This window comes from Ammospiza nelsoni, chromosome 2 (genome assembly GCF_027579445.1).
Source record: "Ammospiza nelsoni isolate bAmmNel1 chromosome 2, bAmmNel1.pri, whole genome shotgun sequence".
Lineage (NCBI taxonomy): Eukaryota > Metazoa > Chordata > Aves > Passeriformes > Passerellidae > Ammospiza > Ammospiza nelsoni.
In genome coordinates, this window is record NC_080634.1 from 59916090 (window position 1) to 59940081 (window position 23992).

Genomic DNA, 23992 nt, shown 5'->3' on the forward strand with positions numbered 1-23992 from the left:
AGTACTTGACCAAGGATTCTGCAGTACCTAATGCAGGGAATTGAAAGTGTAGTTCATGAGTAAATTAGATAGCTTGGTGCTGGCGTGTTGGTTGTGATTTCACTGAGAAGAACAGAGAAAACACAGTATTCATAATATAAATTTTGTTTCAGGATTATTCTCTACTTCTTACTGGTCAGTTAAGCCAAGGTGCAATTAAAATGTAGAAGTTAGCACTTTCACTGCTAACATTGTCATGAACTTTTCAATTCACCTCATATATGAAATGTTTATACATTTAGTGTTTAGTTAGAATAGATGATAGGAGAATGAATTTAGTACCTCTTTCATTGTACTTGTTACTTTGTTAGAACTGGATGTTGTAACAAGGATGGCACAGGCTGTAGAACAATTTTATATTATCCCATAATAACTTGTATTTTGCTAAGCTGTAATGATGTAGAACTTCTAATAGGTCCCTCATAGACAGATTTAAAAAGGAGAACATAGTTTAATATGCTTTTATAGCAACACTAGTATTAAAATATTCTATGCCATGTACACCACAGATAAAAAAGGTTTGTATAAGCTTAATTTAGCAGTGGTATTCTAGTCTATTACAGTGACTAGCTAATTTTAGTATTGCTTGTGGCACGGGTATTTTATTACTGAGATCAGATATTTATAAAGTCGGGAAAATATTAAACTCCTAATGCTGATATTTGATTAACAGTATAGATCAAAGCATTTCTGAAATTCTTCTGTTTTCTTCTGTTTTAATTTTTTAATCAGTATTCAAATATCTGTATTTTTAATACATTTATAAACTTCTCTGACACGTCTGTTTTTCAAGTTCTCCATACCAGCCTAGCTCACTAGTGGGGGAAAAACAATTAAGACTACAACTTCCTAAAATATCTCTCCACAAGTTTATGTTCATCACTGTCAATGTGCCATACTGAGATGGAAGTGTCTAGGTCCTTGTCTGAAAAGTCTAGTATTTGAATGAAAGGCCTGTGGAGAAAAAGTGAGACATTTTTAAATAGAAAGATTCTCACTCCAATCTCTTGCCAAAAAAAAGGATAAAATAAATCAGGCAGTAAAGTTCCAGGATATACAGCAAGTTGATAATTGTTTTTTAAAATTCTTTTTATTTGCTTTGCTCCATTTACATCTGTGGTGGGCTAACCCTGGCTGGATGCCATGCCCACCAAATATATTCTTTCACTTCCCTCCTCTGCTGGGAAGAGAAAATATAATGAAATCCCTATAGAACAAAATAAAGGCAGGGAGAGATCACTCACCAATTACTGTCACAGGCAAAACAGATTTGAAGAAATTGGTTTAATTTATAGCAAATCAAATCAGAGTAGGAAGATGAGAAATAAACACAGATCTTAAAACACCTTCCCCCTATTCCTTCCTTATTCCCAAGTTCAACTTAGCTCCTGCCTTTCTCTACATCCTCCCCTTCAGCAGCACAAGAGGATGGGGAAAGGGAGCTGTGATCAGTTCTTCACACGTTGTTTCTGCCACCACTTTCTCCTCAGGGGGAGGACTCCTCACCAACTTCCCCTGCTCCAGCCTGGGGCCCTCCCATAGGAGACATCCTCCATGAGCTTCTCTATTGTGAGTCCTTCCCACTGGCTGCGGTTCTGCAGCAACTGCTCCAGCCTGGAGCCCTTCCACAGGGTCACAAATTCTGCCAACAAACCTGCTCCAGTGTGGGCTCCTCTCCCCACAAGGCCGCAGGTCCTGCCAGGAGCCTGCTCCAGTGTGTGCTTCTCACAGCCAGAGATCACAGCCTCCTTTTGCATATACCTACTCTGGCTTGGGGTCCTCCACCTCGGTGACTTTCTTAATCAATTACACCAGTTTCTCTGAGTGCTTTTCTGGTATTAAAAGTTCTTCATTTCTCTTATTTTAGCTTATAGAATCCGAGAATATTTTTGGCTGGAAAGCACCTAAAAGATATTCTAGTCCCCAGCTGCTGCGGGAAGGGACACCTGCCACTAGGCCATGTTTCTCAAAGCCCCATCCAACCTGACCTTGAGCACTTCAGGAATGGGGCATCCACAACTTCTCTGGGCAGCCTATGCCAGTGACTCACTACCTTATTATAAAGAATTTCTTCCTAATAACTGATCTAAATCTGCCCTTTTTCTGTTTAAAGCAATTCCCCCTTGTCCTATCACTGCATGGCCTTCTAGTCCCTCTCCATCTCTCTTATAACCCCTTCTAGGTACTGGAAGGTGTTATAAGGTCTCCTTACAGTTTTCTCCAGGCTGAGCAACTCTCTCAGTCTGTCTTCACAGGAGAGGTGCTCCAGCCCTCTGATTGATCATCTTTGAAGCCCTCCTATGGACTCAATCCAGCAGGTCCATGTCTTTATGTTGAGAACCCCAGAGGTGGATGCAGCCCTGCAGGTGGGGTCTCACCAGAGCAGAGCAGAGGGACAGAATCCCCTCCCTCACCCTGCACTACTTGCAGTGCAGCCCAGGACACATTTAGCTTTCTGGGCTGCAAGTGGACATTGCCAGGTCATGCCCAATTTCTCACTTTCCAGCACTCCCAAGTCCTTGTCAGAGCTGCTCTCAATCTGTTCATCCTCCAGTCTGTGCTGATTCAAGTGGTTACCCCAACCCAGGTGCAGGACAATGCACACAGCCTTGTTGAACCTCATGAAACTCGTGTGGCCCCACTTCTCCACCTGTCTAGGGCCCTCCAGACAGCATTCTACCCCACAAGCATGTTGGCTGTATCAGTCAGCTCAGTATCATCTGCAAATTTTCTGAGAGTGCGCTCAGTCCTGCTGTGTCATTGATGAAGATAATAAACAGTCCTGGTCTGTACTGACATTTGTCACACATCTCCGTTGGGACCTTGAGCCATTGACCACTACCCTCTAGATGCAACCATCCAACCATTTAATTCCTCATTCAGAATAATCAATCCAGCACAGTAACACAGCTTTAATTTCTGCTAAAGATACTAATGAAAGTCTGATAAATATTTGGGGTTTTTAAATGTACATAGCACATTTCAACTAGTATTTTTCCCTAAGGGAAAAAATAATTGTGGGTCTTAAGCAAATTTCTGTGTCTACTAAAATCCATCATGACCTAAAATAGTTTTTTTTTTAACTAAGCAGTATATTATCTGCTTCTCTCTATTAAACATTAAGAGTCAGAATTCTTAAATTAATTGTGTGGGTGAATTACATGAATTATATTAATTATATGAATGTTATCTGATACTGTCTTAGTATCAGATCTTCATGGTTTACAGAAAGCAAATTTTAAGAATACAGAATAGTATTAATTATATTCTCCAATGATTACACCATCTTGTTGTGTGTATAATGAAAGTAATTCTTTAAACCAATGATGTTGTTTAGTGTTAAATAATTGTCACATCCTTTTTTTGTTTAAACCAAGTTTAGTGTCAGTAGTTTCACTCTGACTTGAAATGATGTCCTGGAAATGAAAAGTAAAGATTACTTCAGAACTTGTCTGTCAATCAAAGTTGGAATTGTTTATTTTAGAAGTACATAATGATGTGCTGTTACTTAATAGATAGTAACTAAAAGAAATGTTATTGTAATGGTCTGTTTCTTTACAGAAATTTCCATCTGAAGGACTTGCAAATGTTGTTCGAAACGTGTTTGACTTTGACTCCTACAACAATGAAGTGCGTGAAATTTTATACAAAACTTTGCACAAGTATGGGATACCTATTGGAGCAAAACCGACCAATGTACAGCTGGCCAAGGAGTAAGAATAACATAAGATATATATTAAGAAGACATATTTCTCATGATCACTTTATAAGTGTGTTATCTTGCTGCAAATTGATTTTAAAACAACCTGGAATTCTTGGAAGTCAATCCTCCACTGGTTCAAATTTATAATCTTCCAAATAATTTACAACAATATAAGTTACTTCATGAGTATTTGCTTATTATTAATATTTAACCTATAAAATCGATGTACATATTAATAGCTTGTAAGGTAAACAGGTATATCTTAATAAAGGGAAATACTTGTTTCTTCTCCTGTGTTTTTAATTCAATTGCAATACACTTCTGTCCTGTTACTTATCACCTAAGTCTGCAGAAAAAAAAGTTGTCTTCAGTGGTAGCTGGGTTTTGTCTTTGATGCTCACAGAGGGCTCTACAAAAGTATTTCTTCTGAGTGGAGCAGTGCATGTAAGCTTGAAGAACAGCTTCTGTATGTGTCTGCAAATCAGTTATTCTTTAATTATGTTATTATTTGATATATTACACCATATACTTCTTTTGCAGAGGTTAGAATCCAACCAGCTACATGAGATAGTAATGCCCTCCTGTCTTCAAGCCAACCCCCACTCTCTGAAGGGGCCTTACCAGAAAGCTGGAGAGATACTTTTTACAAGGGCCTTTATTGACAGAACAAGGGGGAATGGCTTTAAACTGAAAGAGAGTAGGTATTTTTAGGTGAGATATTAGGAAGAAATTCTTTACTGTGAGGCTGGTGAGGCGCTGGAACAGGTTGCTCAGAAAAGTTGTGGATGTCCCCTCCCTCCAAGTGTTCAAGGCCACGTTGGGCAGGGCTTTGTGCAACCTGGTCTAGTGGAAGGTGTCCCTTCCCATGGCAGGGGCTGTTGAAACCAGAGGATCATTAGGGTCTTTTACAACACAAACTATTCTATGATTCTGTGAAACAAATGTAATACACTCTTCCAAAATTCACAGAAAACATGCTTAAGTAGATCATATTCAAAAATAATTTAAAAACTTACTCTGTCTTCAGCTCTAATACATAATTTATTTATGAAGAAACAAATATTTCCCTTTCATGGAGAAAGCTTTATGGATATATGGAAAACTGAGTTTGCCACATGACATACATATTTGATACTTTCTAAGGAGGGACTGATTTTTATGGCATGATGTATTATTGATAGTGATTCTGGTATGGGTGAGTGAGCACTGGAACAAATTGCCCAGAGAGGTTGTGGACTGTCTCTTACTGGAGGTATTCAAGAACCTTTGGAGCAGCCCTGTGCCTCTGGGTGACCCTGCTTGAGCAGGGAGGTTGGAGCAGATGACCACTGTGGTCCTTTCCAGCCTTACACATTCTGTGGTGTTATGTCCATGTATAGGTTTCTCCTCCTGCAGCACCACTGTTATCATATATAATATCCTACATTTAATTATTACAAAAGATTGGCAGAGTAGTGCCTGTGGTGTACCTTTTAATTTTGATGACAGGACTATTACATGCCTGGGGAACCAGTACTTGAGCAATGACAAAGTCTGTCAAATTGACAGAACACACTTGAAACTCTTGCTATAATTTCTTTGCTGAACATCCCTTATTAATATCTATTTTAACTAATTACAATGTTTGTTACAGTTTTTGAGAAATTTTGTCTTTGTATAATTTTAGAAGTATTAGATGTGGGAGAGGATTCTTTAGTAATGAGACAATTGGAGGTTTAGGAAACATAACAGAAAGACTGATGTAATTGGGGACTGCTCAGTCTAGAAGTGAGAAGATAAAAGAAAAATGTAATTATATTGAATTAAAGATAACCAGCTGATCATTTTGAATTCATCACTGAGGTTTTCTAGGAGAGGTTACACCAAGGATGACAGACAAGATCTCCACAAGATGCTTGTCAAAAACTTCACTAGACAGGCAGCTGTGAGCACGTAATTTGTACGCTGAGGGCCCAGAGGAGGAGAAAATACAGGAGCAGTTCACACACAGCTGATAAAAAAAACTTTTTCTTAGATCTCACTGTGCTGGGCTGAGCACTTGGCTTTGATGGTCTGTCCAACTTACCTGTCTTGGTCTCAATCCCTCACTCTCATCCACTACAGCTGGCATTTCAGGTTCTTACCCCTGCATTGTAAGACAGCCTTGATTTTGGTCATGAGATTCACTCCTATGTAAGCCACAGGTAGATCACCTTGAATTACAGCCACATCTTTCATGTTTTGGCACTGTTGGTTTTGCTTTGAGGTTAAAGAACATTGAGATAGTCTCTCCAAATCTGTTCCAGCCCATATTGCAATCTCCCATGATGGACAGACACATTGAGGTAATTTGGTATATATTGTTTGGACTGCTGCAGAAAAGATACTGGAGTACTGCCCTCTCTATTGTTTTCCATGAATCTGAGAACAGGATAATGATGTTAATTTAGTCCAGCCCACCTCCTTCAGAAAAGATGCAGGTTATTCTAAAACCTTAGCTCACTTTTTCATGGTTCATGCCTGAAGACCTTCAGAGATGAAGTTCTATAACCTCCCAAGGCAAGTCAGTCTTGTTTCCAAATAGCCTCAGCACTAGAAAGTCACCTCTCAATCTTCCCTGTTTTTAAGGCCTCTGTTTGGTTTTATTTTTCTTTTATGCTTCTTGTCTTCATTTGATGTGTGTCCATCCTTAAGTATTGGCTGTGAAACTGGTCAAGTTCCTTTTTTGCTGGTGCCAAGTACCGTAGTATGAGAGTACAGAATAGAAATGTATTGACATTTTAAAAGCTCAGAATGTTTTGCATTTCATGCCATATTTAACTCATCTCTGTTTTTCTAAACATAAATCTCCACATCCTTTTTGCAAAACTCTCCATAGCACTTACCCCATCTTCACTTTATGTGATCAACTTTTTCACACTTACATTTTTCTTACTGTATTGGGTTTTTTCAGATTGGTTTTATGACATGTCAATATCACTTTCTGTTTTAAGCTAGTTTCCCTACCTGCTTCTAGGCTCTCACAACCTGGCAATCTGAAGGTGTGATTTCTAGGTGTGATTTCTATGTTGTTCCAGCAACAACAGCATATCCTCACAGATGACTTTTGTGCCCCAGTCTTTTTTTGGTAGACTTTAAAGACTTACTAGCTATCATAATAAATTGCACAGCAGTTCTCTTAAGTAACATGAAAACTGGGATAGTAGTCCAAACCAATTCTTCCTGAGGCTATTAATCATACAACAGCAAAACGGTTGTATAAGAATACAAATTCAGTACAATTAAATTTTGTGATACAGAAGCATTTCCAGGAGATTCTGGGGAGGAAAACTGTTATAGTGAAATACTGACTACTTTACACACGTGCTCTCTGGCATGTCTTGAATCGAACAATATGTGAATTCCTATTTGAATAAGCTTTGGAGAAGTCTGTCACCTATTACTGGATCGAAAAGAAAACTTGCATAAATCAGAATTATTTAAATTGCTGCTGCAAAATAACTACTGTAAATATAGGAAGAAAAATACATGAGAGACACACAAGCAACACACTAAAATACAGGGTCTCAATAGAAGAATTATTTAAGTATGTGTCCAGCTGAAATTGCTGAAATCCAAGGAAAATTGAACAGATGCTTGCGGTGACCCTTACAGGAATTTTAGATTAAATTCTGGAAATTATATACCTAGTCTTGGAAGGGAAGATTAGATGGTATATAATGACCATTTACAGAATGATTCTTGCAGTAGTTGTTTTTTAAAGAGAGAAATTAATTTGTTGACATTATTTATTAGCAAAATGAATATCATGTATTAGACCTGTAAAGGAATGCTTTACTTGGTCTTTTTGCTTTCTTCAGTTGTCACTTTTTTTCCAGGTAGGATAACCGTTCTTCAAGGTACTGACATGTTCAGTATTGTTGGGTGTTAAAATATTGTCTGCCTCTCCTGGTACCACCTGTCCACTATTTAATGATTTTTTATCAGTATTGTATGTAAAGCAGATGAATTGTCTGTGATGGTTTGCCAAGACATAGTAGGTAAAATGAATTATTCATGGTACTAACTCATTTTCTTTCTTTATGTGTACAATTACATTTTGTTTTTCCCATTGACATCTGTTATGTCGTATTTTTCTAAATACATGTTAATCTGCCATTTCAGTGCACAGTTCAGACCATCTGCAATTTCTAGGTAAAACAGCCTTTAATCCTAATTCTGACATTTATCCTTGATGAAATTGCCATTCCATATTTTTCCTCCTGTCACTATTCACTTCCAGGTGCTTCCTATAAATTCAATATTTGTTTTATATGAACTGAGTTTTTTATACGTAATGTAAATATGTACATTTTACCAGCTTTGTTTTTCTCTTGAGACTGTTCTTTCATGTGGCTTTTCTTCCCCTGGTAATCTGTAGTTAATTATTGGGTATGTCTCCTATCATACATGTCTGTTGTCAACCCTGTGTGTTGCAGGGCCGGCTGAGGAAGGGAAATTGTCAGGGGACAGGAGTTTTAACATACAACTGTTCTGAATGTCTGTTTCAGAATATCTACTGAATGTCTTCAAATCAAAATACGTTTGGATAAATTATGGAGAACTGGTTGGCAAGGAATTTTCCTGATTTCAAGCTGTAGCTTACTTGAGTCCAAAAAGGTTACGTGGGATGGAAATCTTTTCAGCTAGATGGAGCACAGGCTGTTACTGGAGGCCTTGAATAATACATTCTGTGCCAGCACTGAGCTGGTTTACAAGATCATATATTAAGCAGCTTTGTTATATGTCATAGTTCATCTCCCCAGCTGTACTAATACGATGCCTGGCAGTGAAGAATTTGCTTTCAGTGGAGCTGCACTTTTACAACATTCGTATCCATCTTGTAGTATGTTCTCTGAAAGCTAAACAAAAAAATTTATAAACAGGTTATGTTGACTTTTTAACACAGTTGTTTGGTGATTTAGGGCTTTTTTTTGTTTTTCATTTTTTTTTAAATACCCTAAAATGAATTTATTTTCTTAAATCAAAAATATTAAATGGAAAGAAATTGTGTTCTATTGGTGTCACTTTGAAAAGTTTACTAGCAGCACAAGAGAATTATGTTTTGACAGATCATTTTCCCTTTGATGGCTGTGCATGCAGAAATTCAGGCTAAACAGTAATTTCTTGTAGAATTGCCCCATCAACTGTAGGTCTCGTGCAATCACTTTTGTGAACCCTGCCTATATATACATTTCATGGACAGCAGTAATCATGTAGAAAACCAGGATCTAAAATTAAGGGTGAATAAACAGAAAAAGTTTTGAATTTTCCTTAAGCAACAGGCATTGACACATCCATAATCAAAGAACTGATCAGGAATAATTCTCTAGAAATTGCTCTTAAATCTTGGATTTCTTACAAGATTAATGTAGTCTGCCTGTAGTTTTTCTGTTCTAGAAACCCTTTCCAGCTTTTGACAAAGGCAAACATGGTTTGCTCTGTACACCCCAGCTTAGAGACCAGTGAAGTTTTAGTACCATTCTTACTCAGCCACTGCACTTTTTATACCTATCAGATCTCTTTGCCTTACAGATTTTTGCCAGTGTTGACATTTCCATTGTTTTCTATCTGCCTTTTAAGTAAATGCTATTTGGTTAATTAATTTGCAATACAGCAATGTGGCAGGAACATCTAGTGAAGTCTTGCTAGTTCTGTCACTTCAGGTTATTTTCAAAATTTGCTTGTTACAAGTCCTGGGAAAAGAAGGTAATTTCCTTACTTCCATGTGTATCATATGTATTCATTAGGGGAAGGCTGTTAAGATGTATACACATTTTTAGTGTGAATATGTTGTTTCAGTTGTTCTGCACCCTCACTCCCTCCTGAAACTCCTTCAGCAGACTGATTGTAAGACCTTAATGCCACCAGCTTCTTCAATACTCTTAGTCTTTCTTAGACCAGATTTACACGAGAGAGCAGTGGGACAGCAAAGAAAAAATAATTGTCAGGCCCTGGAAAAATGAGATCCCTATTACTCTTGACAAAGAGCTTTGTATTGTGAACTCTGCTTTCTGTATTATTCTGAAATTCAGATCTACATTTTCCTCCTCTTTACTATTTATGATGACTAGCTCTGCTCCCTCAGAGAAACTAAATCATTCAGAAACAGGGAAGAGAACAAAACCTCAAAAATCTAGGAGAAAGTAGAAATCAGTTTTCCTGAGAAGAGAGGAACTATTAGCAAAGAAAATCTCCAGAAAGCTGAAAGAGAGTGGAAATGTTTATTTGGGTATGCAATCTGTAATTCTGTTGCTATAAAAAGCAGGGTGTTTGGTTTGAGGTGGTTATTAACATATGTTTTGTTTCAAAATTTAATAGCTATTAATGATCATTAGTAAAGTTCTTGATTTCTAGGATGTTGTCCATGGGAGTAAAGTGTAAGGAATTAAAACTAAAGTCCAAATCCTTGTGAGAGCTGATGTTCCACTGACCTAATGGGAAATAACTATTGCTGATTATTGACATATCAGAGATTATGCTATTCAGAGTCATAGAGCACAAAGAAGTCTCCAAGGTTTTTTTGCACACAAAACAGCTTGTGGGTCAAGACATAAACAATGCTTTGCCAACAAATCATTTAGAAAACCAAATGGAAGCCTGAAGTAAAATTCTATTTTCATAGATATCTAAACTGACATTTAGTCTAGTGGCTTGACCATTTGCCTGTTTTTGTGGTTGCATGAATAAATATATCTAAGAATTTTGTATATGTTGAAATACTGCATCATTAATGTTTTTTCCTAATGATGTTGAATGTTGCCATGCAAAAGCACAGCCCTGTATACTTGAGGGTTTTTGGTTTTGCATTTTTTTTTAATCTGGCTCAATTTCCCTTCTTCATTTGGGAACAATTTTGGCTATACTAGCTAGGTGTAAGAATGGAAAAATGCAGAATGAAGTGAGGAAAAACGCAAAATTAATCACTCTGCAAACACTTTTATCTATTGATATTTTTAGTCGGCAACAAACAGGCCATGAAGATTCTCTTGGTTCTTTGACTAAAAGAGGGAATTAATGAGATACTCTTTCTTCATGACGTGCCCCAGTGGCACATTGCTGGCAGCTGGCCATTTATTTGTCTGTGAGCACCAGTCATCAATAGCATCCAAGCCATTTTCTGTTTGCAAAACAGTGTCTTTGGCTGTCTGACTGCCTTGGCAGATGGTCCAAACACAGAATGGTGATGGAGGCTGAGTGAATGCCTGTGACTTCTGGCTTCTGGTTGTTTGAGGTTTGGAATCAATATATCATTAAGAAATGTTAAGACATCTTTCCTGAATGAGTAGCAAAAATTAAGGGATATCTGTATTCGTCCCCTGTCTTTTCCTCTAAGTTCTTAGGGGAAAAATAAAACTAAAATTCTCTAAGTTTTATATATATAGTCAAGTGATATTTTAATGTGGGATTTTTTTTTTTATTTTATTTGGGATCCCTTCTTATTCTGAAAATAATATAGAGAAGAAATTAAACAATCCTCTAATATCTAAAAGTGCCAGATTGGTTGGTGAGGACAGGGAAAATAATTGTAAGAGTAGGAACAAGCATCATCAGATAGGACAGAAGGGACTAAGCAGATACTTTTAACAAACAGTCTAAGAGAACTTCCTTAAAATAGACTTTGAAGATATTTATAGAAACTGGGAGAAGGAATGTCTTCTGTTCTCCTGCCAAGTCCTGTAGCTGTGCAATAATGTGCAACAGCATGTAACACAGAATGCTGTTTTGATAGGAAGTCTCTTTAGGAGTGACTGGTCCCAAAAAGAAAAAGCCAGAAGTGATGAGTTCATTAGCTTGAAGGTATCTGTGCCAATTAACGAAGTCAAACTGCTTTCAGTGGCTGTAAATCACTTCAGGGGAAAGAAAGAGAAATTGCACTGTCTGTATTTTGCTGTGATGCTAGATTGTCACACATCAGCATTTTCTTTTCATGTATAAATGAGTTTTGCTGGCGTCCACATATTTATTCCTTAGATAAAAGATACAGAAATGAAGAAATTAAACCATGGCAAGCAAATGTGGCCTTTGAAGATGTCCTGGTCCTTTCTGTAGATTGTACTGGCCAGAAGGCAATGGGATACTCTCCTGTCTGTATTCCTTTGCCTTTTTCATGTGAGTGGTAGTAAAATAAACAGAAATAATTTTTTTTTCATGGTTAATGAGCAACAGAGCTTACTGTGGTTTTTCTGCTGGTCTTTCAGAAGAGTGAGCTACAGACAGAGGTTCCTTTAAGGGGTGCTGGCGCACCTGATCCAAATAAAGCAAAGCAAGAGTTGGTTTGGATATAGCTTACATAATTCAGACTGGAGAACTTTTCCTTTTGAGGCCATATTATACATTGCCTCTTCTTTTATGATACTGCTTAGATTGTGTCTATATTAGTAGTCCAGAAGACTAACATTTTTGTGATTTAAAATGTAAAAAGGAATAAAATATTTTAGCAAGAAAACACTTTCTTCAAGAGAGTCTTCAGATATATTTTGTTGGAAAAATGCAGTTGTCTAAATTATTTATTCCATATCACTTACTGGTTAATAAATGTAAAAATTCATTTGTTCCTACATTATTTGACAGACTGCCATTACCAGATCATAAGTTTATGGGCTACTGGAAAGTCGATCAGCCAGGAAATGCACAAAAGAAAATGCTGTGTCCATCAGAAACTCAAAAAATAGAAGTAAAGGTTTGTCTTTTAAATTATTTTTTTATTCATATAATACCGGTTTTATTTACTGGGTTGTGACAAGTCTAAAATGTGATTAATTTTTTCAGGAAGAAGAGTGTGTACAAGGCATGGTCCTTGTCGCTTGTTCTTGGAGTTTTTACACTGACTAGAAAACTTACCATTTACATATACCTAGCTGTCACAGTGTAAGATGTGCTTGAAAACCAGTAAGCTTGGCCAGAAGTTCTTGGAAAGAAGTATTTATAAGGATATTGATAATACCTTATCTGAAGAAACTTTGTAGCTGTCTTGGATGTTTGGGGGTGGCCAGTTACAGGCCCCAGATCTCAATTTTTGGCTATGATCAGTGGCTGAAAAGAAGGCTTCTTTCTGTTTGTATTTTGCTTGCAGCTGAAGTCTTACAGGTCTTTGATGCTGGCAAGTTTGAATCTGAACCTTTGGAACCATTTGATCTGCATCCAAAGTTTCTAAGTCCTTTTCAGCTCTGAGTTCTTGGCTTAACTTCAGTAATTATTACTCCAGTGAGTAAGGAAAAACCTGTACTGCTAATGTGCTGTATGGGTGAGATTTAAACTTTATATAACAAGAAATTGCCATATAATTTCTTTGAAACAGAAATATTCTGGTATTTTCCTTGTATAAACTGTGTTTCATCAGTACATGCTACCTCCTCATGCTACTAAGTGATAATGGTTCCAAACCATGAAAAGACTAAAGAGGAGAGGTACGAGGTTTCAATACCATAAAGGAAATGGTAGTGTGGATATTCAGAGAGTTTATATAAAAGGCATTTCCTTTTCCCCTTAATTTGTTTAGTAATAAATATAAAATTATTTAGCGGGTTTTTATTGTTAATAGTTTTACAGCATTAAGAAGACTTCTGTACTTTCATAAAAAATGGGGAGTGGAATATTTTAGGAAGCCCTCATGGTTATTATTTGTTTTAGGGCCCTGTGTACTTAAATATTCAAGGCTTTCCACTGGAACGACATGAAGCCAGGTCCATCAGTTTCACAGAAGAACTTGCTTTTTGGACACTGCCTTTAGATGAAATTAACTTGGTTTGTGACGTCACAGTAACAAAAGGTACAGTAAGAAAAGCTACTGACTTTTGTAATGATCTGGAGCATTACAAAGAGGTGAGATGTCCTGAAGATGAGGAAGGATTGGGCTGTTGACTTCTTAAGTCCTTGCCAATAGCCAGTGGCAGAATATCAAAGGGCAATATGAGGGATTTCAAGTGTAGTAACAACACTCCAGTGCATTTACATTAGTGTGTATTTTTAGATATGCTTGCAGTGGAGTATAGGAATAATACTAGGAATTGTAATATGAGAATTAAAATACAGAGTATGGGAGTGAAGTGTAGGAATAATAACTTACCTTTTTCCACTTTCTTTTGTTTTTAATAGTAGGTGAAATACAAAAATAATCCACTGAAATTGGTGCATAATTTCACTGAGTCAGTGTGGTCATTGTAAGGATATGCATCTTTCTCAAGCTAAGAGAAAGATGTGTAATTAAAGTAGAACACAGCCACAAATCTGCAAGTTTGTTAAGTTTGTGTGTTCAACCCTGCACTACTTGACAAAAACAATTCTTTGACTTTTCCTCTCTCAATTCAGTTCTAATAGAAATCTTTTAACTTGGAGGGTGCTGTGCTTTTTTCATCTGTGCTTATACTGATTCTTTCTCACTGGACCAAACCTGCCTTAGCTGCCTCTATAGCTTATGTCCCAGCGGGAATTGCACCATTGGGAATATTCATAAATGTTTTTAGGGTTCATCATTAAGCATGTCATGATGCCTTAAGTTTTTAGCTTTTAATGATTTTCAGATCCTGTACTGCATTAGTGTATAACTCTGAACTCCATGCAGAGTGTTAGTAAGCTCTCTTCCCATTTTGGTCAGACAAAACAATCTTCCAGGCCTGAGAACCAAGGCCACCCTCACAGCCTCAGGCATTGAAAAGTATAAATAAAAGTATATGGCAAGGAGCAAACTGGGGGAATATGACTTCATTCCCTGAAGCTTAAGTTGGACAATTAACCTCTGATATGCAAATAGACAAAACATATCTGCCTGAAAATCTCGTGACCGTTGTCCATCTTGGGTATAGCCTCTGCAAGGCTTTTGCACTGTCCCAGGTGTGTCTGTTAAAGGCCTTTAATAAATACCTGCTTTATTCTCTAAATCTGTCTAGCCTCTGTTCTAGGTAGCCATTCCAAGGCATCAGTCTAGACATTATTATGTATTATGTACGGATCTTTAATGATCAATACTGGAATGCTGCTCTTTCTATTTGCAGTCCAATTTACAAGTACATTAGCAGGCTTTCATGGAAACAAAAGAGAAATTAGGTAGCTTTTTATTGGTTTCAAGAATTGTCTGAAATTATTCAGGAAAGTGGTTTATTTGAAAAGTTCTGTATATTGTTTGCACAATGTACTATGTTTAATTATTAAATACATGAATTTAAAGAGAGGATAGGATAGAGAAAGAAGAACATTATAAACCAGCAAAATCAGAGGAACATACTAGCAGCTGGCTGACACTGCAGTCGTGCCTACACAAATGTGTCTTGGACTGCCTGCTTAGAGTTAATAGTGTTGTGGCAAGATTCTGCCTGTTAACATTTAGTTAATATCAAGAGATCATTTCTCTTTATCTCCCTTGTCAACAGTGGTAATTTTTCAGTACTTTTTGCTATATCATCTGCCAAGTTTATGACATCTATTTCCAGAAGAAGAATGCACAATGTCAATAGCCTTTCACTATTTTTTCTTATTTCAGAAGAGGAACATAAAAATATTCTTTATGTTACTACATGCAATCCTGTTTCCTTATACTTCATGAACATTTCTGGTAAGACTGGATACTTTGTGGATCTTTATGACCTCTTCCCAAGAACAGTTGGAAGTGTCTGGCAACCTTTTGTGACTGCAGCACCACTGGGAAATCCACTTAAAGGTCACGTGGTTCTACATGAAGAGGAGGTAAAAAAAATTAAATTCCAGCTAAATGTTTAGTCATGAGCAGAGTAGTATCATGAGGGTATGTCACTGGGGACTACCTCTATAGACTGGACAAGGCCGCCTCCTGCTGAATGTTCTCTCTTTTACTGTACTTGTAGCTTGAGAGTTGCCTTCTCAAGCTACATGAATGGAGATTTTCCTCTTGCATCCTTTAGCTGGACCATGTCCTTTTCTATTCTTGAAGCTGAGTTCTACCTGCTTATCTTCCCTCACTGACAGAGGGAGATTGGGCTTGTGGGAGAACAGGGGAGAGTGGGTCAAGTTCAGGAGTCTCGGTCAAACAGCACATGTTTGCAGAGTAAAATGTTTTATGGGAACTTAAATTCTACTCCAATCTTGTCCCCCTTTTAACTTTTCAACTAGTATATAAAAGAGACATTTTCTGAGTCACCAAGTAAAATGTTGCTTGTATTTGCTCCATATTTGTTTTCTAATCCTTGTATTTCTTCTTCTCTAACCTGTGAAGTGTTAAGACTAGAAGGAAGACTACGTAAGCATTGACATCCACAATGCAAATTGAGAACCACTAACAATGTCAATGTTGTTTAGGAATGTGATTTTTTTTATTGATGGAGTGACAAACTATCCTTTGTTCTCTCAAAAAGAAAAGAAGCCTAGAAGTTTTTCTTTTCAATTAGGTGAAAAAGCCACTTCATAGGTCTAGGGCACTTCACCTCAAATTTAAGGATAGCTAATTGAACAAGAGCCAAAAAGTCCCACCTGGGCAATTTAGTAGAAAAAGAAGAGAACAAAGAAATTAATCGCTTTTGTAAGGTGTTTTACCAGGAGCAAACACCTCCTGCACCTAGCTCAGTTTTTCTCTGTTTGTTATTTTGCCTGTTATTAAACCTTTTTGATTTTTATGCCTTCAAGAGTAGCTGAGCTATCTTGGATATGTTATAGACCTCTGAAAGCTTATTAGACCTAGCTCGGAGAAGTTACTATAACAGGGTTGGTTTGACTTGAATGCTTTTTTAAAGACAACTATTGCATACTTTGCACTTTCCCTTACTATCTGTGTGCTGATTGTAACATTTTCAGTTCAAAATTTCTTTTCCCAGGAGTGGGAAGAGGCAACAGTATATACCTGCTGCTAGTGCTCATTTTTTAACATTAAAAATAGTTTATTAGTCTACCTAGAACTCACTGTGGTTTGATATGGGCATTAAATCAGTCATTATTGTTGACTGTTTTTTCCTTTCTTTGAGTTTCTTCTATCAATGTTTCAGTAGGTGAAAGGCTTCAACCTAGAAGAATTCTTCTTACATTGAGTTGGGATGTTCATAGTTTTCAGTCATTTCTAGTGTTTCTGCAATGCTGTTGTTCTAGGAACATTTGTCAAGTGTTGCTGCTACTTTCTGGTGTCAGATGCTGCTGTTAAGCTCTGTGCCTTATGAGAAACACAATTCTTCTGCCTTTGGTGGAACTGCCTATGCAGGTGCAGCTGCCTTTTGGATACTTTCCAATGCAAACTGGAAACAGTATGATTCTGAGGTTACCTTCTTGTTGAACAGCTATAGAAATACCATTTGGGCTATTTTGAGGTGCACATAGCACATTTTTTTGTTCTAAATAATTCTTGGCTTCCTTTGGAGAAGTTGATGCAGGAAACTAAAACAGATGGCAGTCTGTCTTGTATCTAAGAATGTTTAGAACGTCTCACACTTTTTAATATAAAGCCAGCAATAGTCTTTGCATTCCAAATCTCCAAAATTCCTACCATTTTGTTTTTAAGCAAATCACAGTAGCATCTGGTGTCAGAAATGAAGGTTCTTCCATGAAGTGTTAGGTATTTATCTCAGAGTCTGGTTTTGGCTGTCCTCATAGAATATACCTTTTAGTGATAGATACATTTTTCAGATTCTGAAATAAAATTTGTGACATGGAGAGAATATGGTAGTTCAGTGTCCCTTTCCAGATTACTTCAGTCATGTTATAACCTCATGTTTTTCTCTAACAAAGCTTAAATATTGCCAGTTTCAGACTTGCCTTTCTTGGCAAGTGCTACAGGTGAATACATCCTGTCTGTAAATAAGCTTGTTTTACACAGGAAAATAATACAGAATTGAAATATTCCGAATGTTTTGCATTATCTTAGCTCTTTTGACATATTTTTACCATTAAGGTGGGCCTTATTCACTGTTTGTGAAAATACATTCCATTTAATTACAAACTTGTTTGCAAAAAGTCCTATTCTTAGGACACCATTCAAAAGTAATTTTGGACTTCTTGAGAACTTAAACAAGCAACTTAGAAAACAAAAAAAGAAGGAAGATTATTCTCTTGTATATTGCATGCTCATATCCATGGACTACATTGGTAATTTATTTGGGGTGGTTCTTAAGTAAGCCATTAAAACAAAGGTTAGATGAGTGCTGCTGTTGTAGTCTTCACAACCACTGCTGTCCTTCCTTATGTTGGGGTTCAGTTGTTGAGATCTCTAGTTCCCTCTGAATCACAAGAGGGATTCCCAAGCAGTTTAAGTTTTATACATTGAGCTTAGGTTTTATTCCTAACTCTTCCTACAGTGGAAAAACCATGTGCTCTGTGCACCTGTGAACTCAGGTGAATGTTGCTGTGTATGAAATTTAATCCATTATTATTGGTGTTAGCAGGTAAGTATATGGCCTAAGATAATCATCCTAGTACCATCTGTATTTGCTGTGAGAACAGAGGTGACCTGAAGAGCATTTCCTCTCAGCTCAAGTAGAACATGTTTAATTGCCCTCTGGAAGTTCCTCTCTCTTTCCACTGGCTACAGAAAGAAGGCTTGGCATATAGTCAAAGTGCCTACATTTTAGGTGTAGTAAGATCATGGGCAGGCATAAACTCAGAACTTGAAGCATTCACATGTTAAGAAAAGTAGATTAGTCGCACATCTGCATTTCGAGCAAGGCTACAAGCATTAGCTAGTTGTGCCACAGTGCATCAAACAAAACAAGAAAAACAAATAATATAAATAACACATTTGATGCTTTAGAGATTCATCTGTGTTTAGATGCAAAAAGACTAAGTATTAACAATATTTGTAAAAAAAATAACTTGCATCTATTAAATAAAGTGGCCACTTGACAGCTGCTATTTCATAATAATCAATATCATCCATTAATTAGACAGTACCAAAAGCAGCTTTTTCAATTTTTTTCTTTTAATAAAGGTCTTTGGAGATTAATGTTTCTGACTAAGTTATAAAAAAGAATGATTTTAAATGGATGATAACCTTATTGGAAAAGATGGAATTATTATATTGTGGCTCTTCAAATAAGCTTGTGGGTTTTATCTTGTTCCCAGATAACATCCATCTAGATTCAGTAGAGCCCTCCAGTAAAATAAAATGAAAAATCACCATTTCTTCCTGTCCTTTTAAATAAAAATTTACTGAAAGTAAACTCCTCAGGGATTTAACTTAATGGCACAAGTGGGAGATTTATCTGATTTTAAGCCACATTTACATCTTCTTGGAAGAAAGGGTAGATGATTTTATTCCTCGTGGTGGCCATTGGTCTCAGTGAGTGCAAGCTTTTTTGACTCTATCTTTTTGTTCAGAGTAAACTCATAGACTTTGAAAGGACTCTGCAGAAATCTCAAGTAACTTTGTAAGATGGGAATTGCATTCATCTTTTCAAAGCAGCAATGCCTCTGCCATCTGTCCTCCCCACAAGTACTTCAGGGCCTACTCTTATTTCCTGCTAGAGCTTTGTGCCCTCTGTGTGCACTTTTCTTTCTGCATCTCTCACATCTACTGCTTAGAAGGAGAACAAGTAGAGACAGAAAAGAGTTTTGATAACTTTTATGCATTATTTTATATGGGGCTTTAGGAACAAACTGCACATGGAGAATTGATTTCTTATAAATGAACAGCACACTTCCAGGATTTTTTACAAGCACTTTACTGTGTTGAAAGGCCACAACTGGACAAACAGAGTAACCTACAGGCTACCTCAGGGAGCACAACAAACTTTGTTCAGGCAGTGTCCTGTTGGCATCCTTTAACTCTGCTTTTATCTTTCTTGGTCAGGAAATGGGGTGGGGGGGAAGGAAATGCTTTTCCCCGTCCCACGTGCTGCTGCAGTTCTGTCAAAGCTCCCTGATAACAAGGGAGTGAGAGAGTCTGTGGCACAGAAACTGATGCAGAGATCCACCTCACTCACATGTAGGAGATGGCAACCGTTTTTAAAAGACTTCTTTTAACAGTTTGTGATCTGGCCTGTAGCACAAGTGAGGATCTGAATATGAAAGTACCAGCAGCATAGTAACTTCTGTGACCTCTAGTCCCCATGATATTCTGATGTATGTCTTCAGAACAAAGAGTGATTTTCTTCAAAAACTGATTCTTTTTTTAAAATATTGTATAAGACTTTCATTTTCTACGAGTACACGTCAGAGTAAAGGTCTGCTTAGATAGAAATGTGTACACCTTCTGTAGAATGGGAAAAGGCTCGTTTTCCATAAGCACAAAGCTTATGCCACTACTTGTTCTCAGACCTTGAAATATCAAGTACAGTCTCCCAAATGATCTGAAAGACACCACTAGCATTAATTAGAACACCAGTAATCTACTTGCAAACGTTTACCTACCTCTGAAGATGAGATGGTTTGAGCCCCAAGCCATAAATTTTTGCACAGACTTTTTCCAATTGAACCTGGTGAACGGTGTGTTAATGTTTGTATCTGTTCCTATGATTTACAGTGTCAGGATTGTAATGTTTCTATCACTCAAGTGATCCTTGAATAGCTCTAATAGAAAAGGTGGGATAGGAGGCGAGAGGATGTATGATTACCCTGCCAAGCTAAGGGTCAGCCTCAGTCTGAAGCAGACTGTATATGCAAGCTTCCTTGCTGAGGACATGAGCATTGAGGGCAGAACAGATCAAAACTGACAGTGCATTTAGGGAGAAGAATACAAGAACATTAAACTGAGTTATTTGCACTGTGCCACTCTGAAACTTCCCCAAGCTCTCCCCTCTCTCTGCAAAACCATAAGGAACAACTTCCCATACCAGCAAAATGAAGTCACAGTCCTGTTTGGTTTAAGAACTTTTTAGAGGAAAATGCTGGCTGAAATAAAAACAGCACTAAGGAAAGGGAAACTTTGCAGTAACTAAAAATAAAGGCACACCACTTCACAAGATTGGTTATTGCATCTGTCCAGAGTTTGGAATTCCAGACACTGGGGTCGGGAGGTCACCCAAAGGTTACTTTTCTCCCAGTCAAGAACAAACAGAGCAGAATTGCACACCAACGTCTTCTCCCAGCCCACTTGAGGAGTTGCCAGAGCTGCTCTTGGATGTGTTCACAAGTGACGCAAAAATCTATTCTTAAACACAGACAGAATATACATCAGTCACTTAGCACAGAAGGAAGCCATTAACATCAAAAGGGGTGGAGTAGAGAAGCTTTTTATACTACCAACTGCTTTCATAAATTTAACACTAAGTGGAAGAGTGTAATTGATTCATATGTGTTCTTTATCTCACGTGGAAGGCTGATGCTTTTTCAGAATTGTATAAATGAAATATGGCAGAAAACCAAAATACCAAGCAAATATCCTATTTTTTTTCCTGAATCACATTTCTATAATTTTAGTTTGTAATACATAAGCAAGCTTCTTTTTTTAGAAATATTGAACTTGAACTGAAATTCCCAAATGCTCCAAATAACATGCTAATATTTCAAATACTTTACCATATTTAGCTTCAAATTACTGTCATTATTAAAGCTACCTCTCACAAATATTTCTAGTGAAAGTATGAAGAGTACCCAAAGAGAACAAAACTGCTGTGACTCAGATTGTTCATATTTGTTTTATTTAGGGGAATTCGTGGGAATTTATGTTTTACTTCCTTAACGTCTATTGTGCGTTATTGCACATGTTGTACGTAGGCAGTTTACTTTTAGTAAGTCCTTGCAGAACCTAATGTCCTTGCAGAAGTGAACATTTCCTTGAATGGCAAGCAAAAAATTGAGCCCAAGGCTTAATTAACTTATTCATTTGTACCTTTTGAATTTCATTTGATGCAGTTAAAGGCTGGCCCTGAACGCTTATTGTCTTGAATTCTTAGTTAAACACATTAGGAGCAGCTATAGCACGTTGTAAAAAGAAATGTTTAAAAAGCCCCCATCATTTAATAGCATGTATGACCCTTAGGCATCAAGTAACAAATGAGAAATCTGAAGTTCAAAATTTAGCACACCATTTTTCATGTGACGGGGATTTGCACCATCCCATCTGCTTCTGGTCTCCATCCTTTTGAGTCATCTTGCTGTCCTCCAACAGCTGTCCTACCTCTGACACTATAAGCTGTCAGAGAGTGCAGGTCACAGAAGGATTGTCACACCCTGGGATATTTAATATCCACAGGCTCCACAGTATCAGAAGTATGAACTTGGAGAGAAAGTACTAAGCCATTTCTTCTTTCACTAGTTTGTCACCTTCAGTGGGACTTAAGCAATAGGTACAACAGAAAAATGGTAAGAAAACATAAAAACTGAAATGAGGTATTTTAGTGACTTGACAGAACTAATTGATATGTCTCTTATCTGTAGCTGCATCTTAGACATGTAAGCCATACTAATCCAGTTTCTAGATGTTATGCAGAAGTGAATGTGAGATGTATAGATAAAATGCTGTGGAAAAACTGTAGTATCATTCCAGCCCTTGCATGTACTTAACCTCTTCAGTTTCTCTATGAACTTCAAAATGAACCAAGAAAATCCAGCTTACGTTTTGCAACAAAATCTTAATCATCTTTTCAGCATGCCATAAGTGGCTCAAATTGCAAAAGTGCTTCAGATAGATTTGTTGCAGTCTCTTAAACAAGCCTGAGATGAACATGGATCTGCTTTTCATTTTCAGAGCAATGTTGTGTTGTTGCTGGATACAAGCAATGGTGCCCTTCGCCGACTTTTGCTCTCACCAGATGCTCAGGACTCTCCTAAGAGAACATCTTGGTGGAACAACAAGGAAGTGAAGGTGAGGAATAGCACCTGCCCCTATTATACTAAGTTTTTTTAAAACTAAATGTCAGTATTGGAAAAACAGGTTCATTAAGTTTTTCCTGGTTTTACAGCCCAAGCATTTATTTAATTGTTTATTCTTATGTATGCCTAAATGACTTACACATAAAATAGCATTGTTATGAACTAGTGACATAAAAAATAAAAATAAATTTTCTGAAGATACGTGTCTTTAAAATGTCCCTTTTTAGGGCTAGAACTGGAAGTAATGGAACATTTTGTTACAATGAATTATGTCCAACATAATGAACGCAATTATGATACAATTTATGACTTGGAACAAGGCAAGCTAGATAGCATTTTGAGAGGTAATTAAAGCTGTGGATTCTTCTAAATAAATGAAAAAAACTAGTACACTTTCAGAGGAGTCAGGGAAACTCACTGGGACAAATCTAACACTGATTGTCCTATGATGTATGCTTATACAGAGCAACTACAAAATGTGCCGGGAGTTTTCACACAAAAACTGGCTGGTGTTCTACAAAGAAACAGGGTAAGAGTAAATTATATCCTTATATTAAATTGATTTAAATCAGATCTCCTTGTGTGTATCTCTAACTGATTATTCTTTTCTTGGCTTCCAATTTTATAGAAACCACCTTATTGTACTGGATGTATTGGAGGGTCAAACTCACACCATCTCACTTCCAATCAGTCTGAAATCTGTTTTCCTCGTGGCTGAAGACCGGTGGCTCCTGGTGGAAAATGAAACAAATAAGTTAGTTCAGCCTAGTTTTCTCAATGGCATTATTTCTTGTTTGTGTCTCATTTGTGTTCAGGAGTTTCACTTCTGGTCTCAAACTTGTTTTTTTCTGTTTGTGAAACTGGCTGGACTTAAAATATTGGTGTTTAAGATGCAGATTTGCTGTGGTGAAAATGCAAATAGACTTTATGGTAGGAAATGAAGAGGATATTCCAGCCTCTGAAAGTCTAGCTATCATATATGTGGTAATATTAATTTTACTAAGGTGATATTGACCTTTAGAAATGAGAATGTTGATGGACCTCTCTCTGGAAATACAGGCATGTAGTCCAGAGTTAGTGCCTGCTGCCTTTACTTTCATGGTCACATGAAAGAAACATTACTCTGCTGTCTCATTTTTATAAATGCACAGCAAATGAAAGTGTGTAAATAGTTGCCAGAAGACAAATCTGCTATTTGCTGGCTTACCCTTTCCTATCTCACACATGTTTGGGAAATTATATTTGGTTTTATCAAAAGGTGTTGATAACCTTGTTTATATAAATGGAGAATGTTTTCAGTGTTTCAGAAAATAGAAGTCCTTGTTTAGAGTGACAAGTTTAATCAGGAATTATTATAAATGTGTATCTTTCACAGGAAATTTCTTTTAACCAAGCATGCCCATATGGAGGCTCAAGGCAGTGAGGTTTGCCAGCTGCATGCATTGAGTGAAGAGCCAGCTGACATGGGATTTGGCTTAACAACAGGTACTGAATGCAAGCTTGGCTAGTTCCTTTTTTTTTGTTATTTTG

General features: G+C 37.1%; 1 protein-coding gene across 3 annotated transcripts in view; it reads left to right on the plus strand.

The window, feature by feature from the left end:
- The window catches only part of VWA8 (von Willebrand factor A domain containing 8), a 184056-nt gene that overhangs the window by 107442 nt on the left and 52622 nt on the right, over positions 1-23992 (plus strand). For 2 of the 3 annotated variants that reach the window (XM_059493551.1, XM_059493553.1), the window contains exons 26-33: positions 3601-3752; positions 12335-12443; positions 13394-13532; positions 15240-15442; positions 22338-22454; positions 22927-22991; positions 23091-23216; positions 23838-23947. In XM_059493551.1, coding sequence (XP_059349534.1) covers positions 3601-3752; positions 12335-12443; positions 13394-13532; positions 15240-15442; positions 22338-22454; positions 22927-22991; positions 23091-23216; positions 23838-23947 — 1021 coding nt within the window. The remainder of the gene's footprint in view (positions 1-3600; positions 3753-12334; positions 12444-13393; positions 13533-15239; positions 15443-22337; positions 22455-22926; positions 22992-23090; positions 23217-23837; positions 23948-23992) is intronic. The other variant, XM_059493552.1, reaches the window with a different exon arrangement.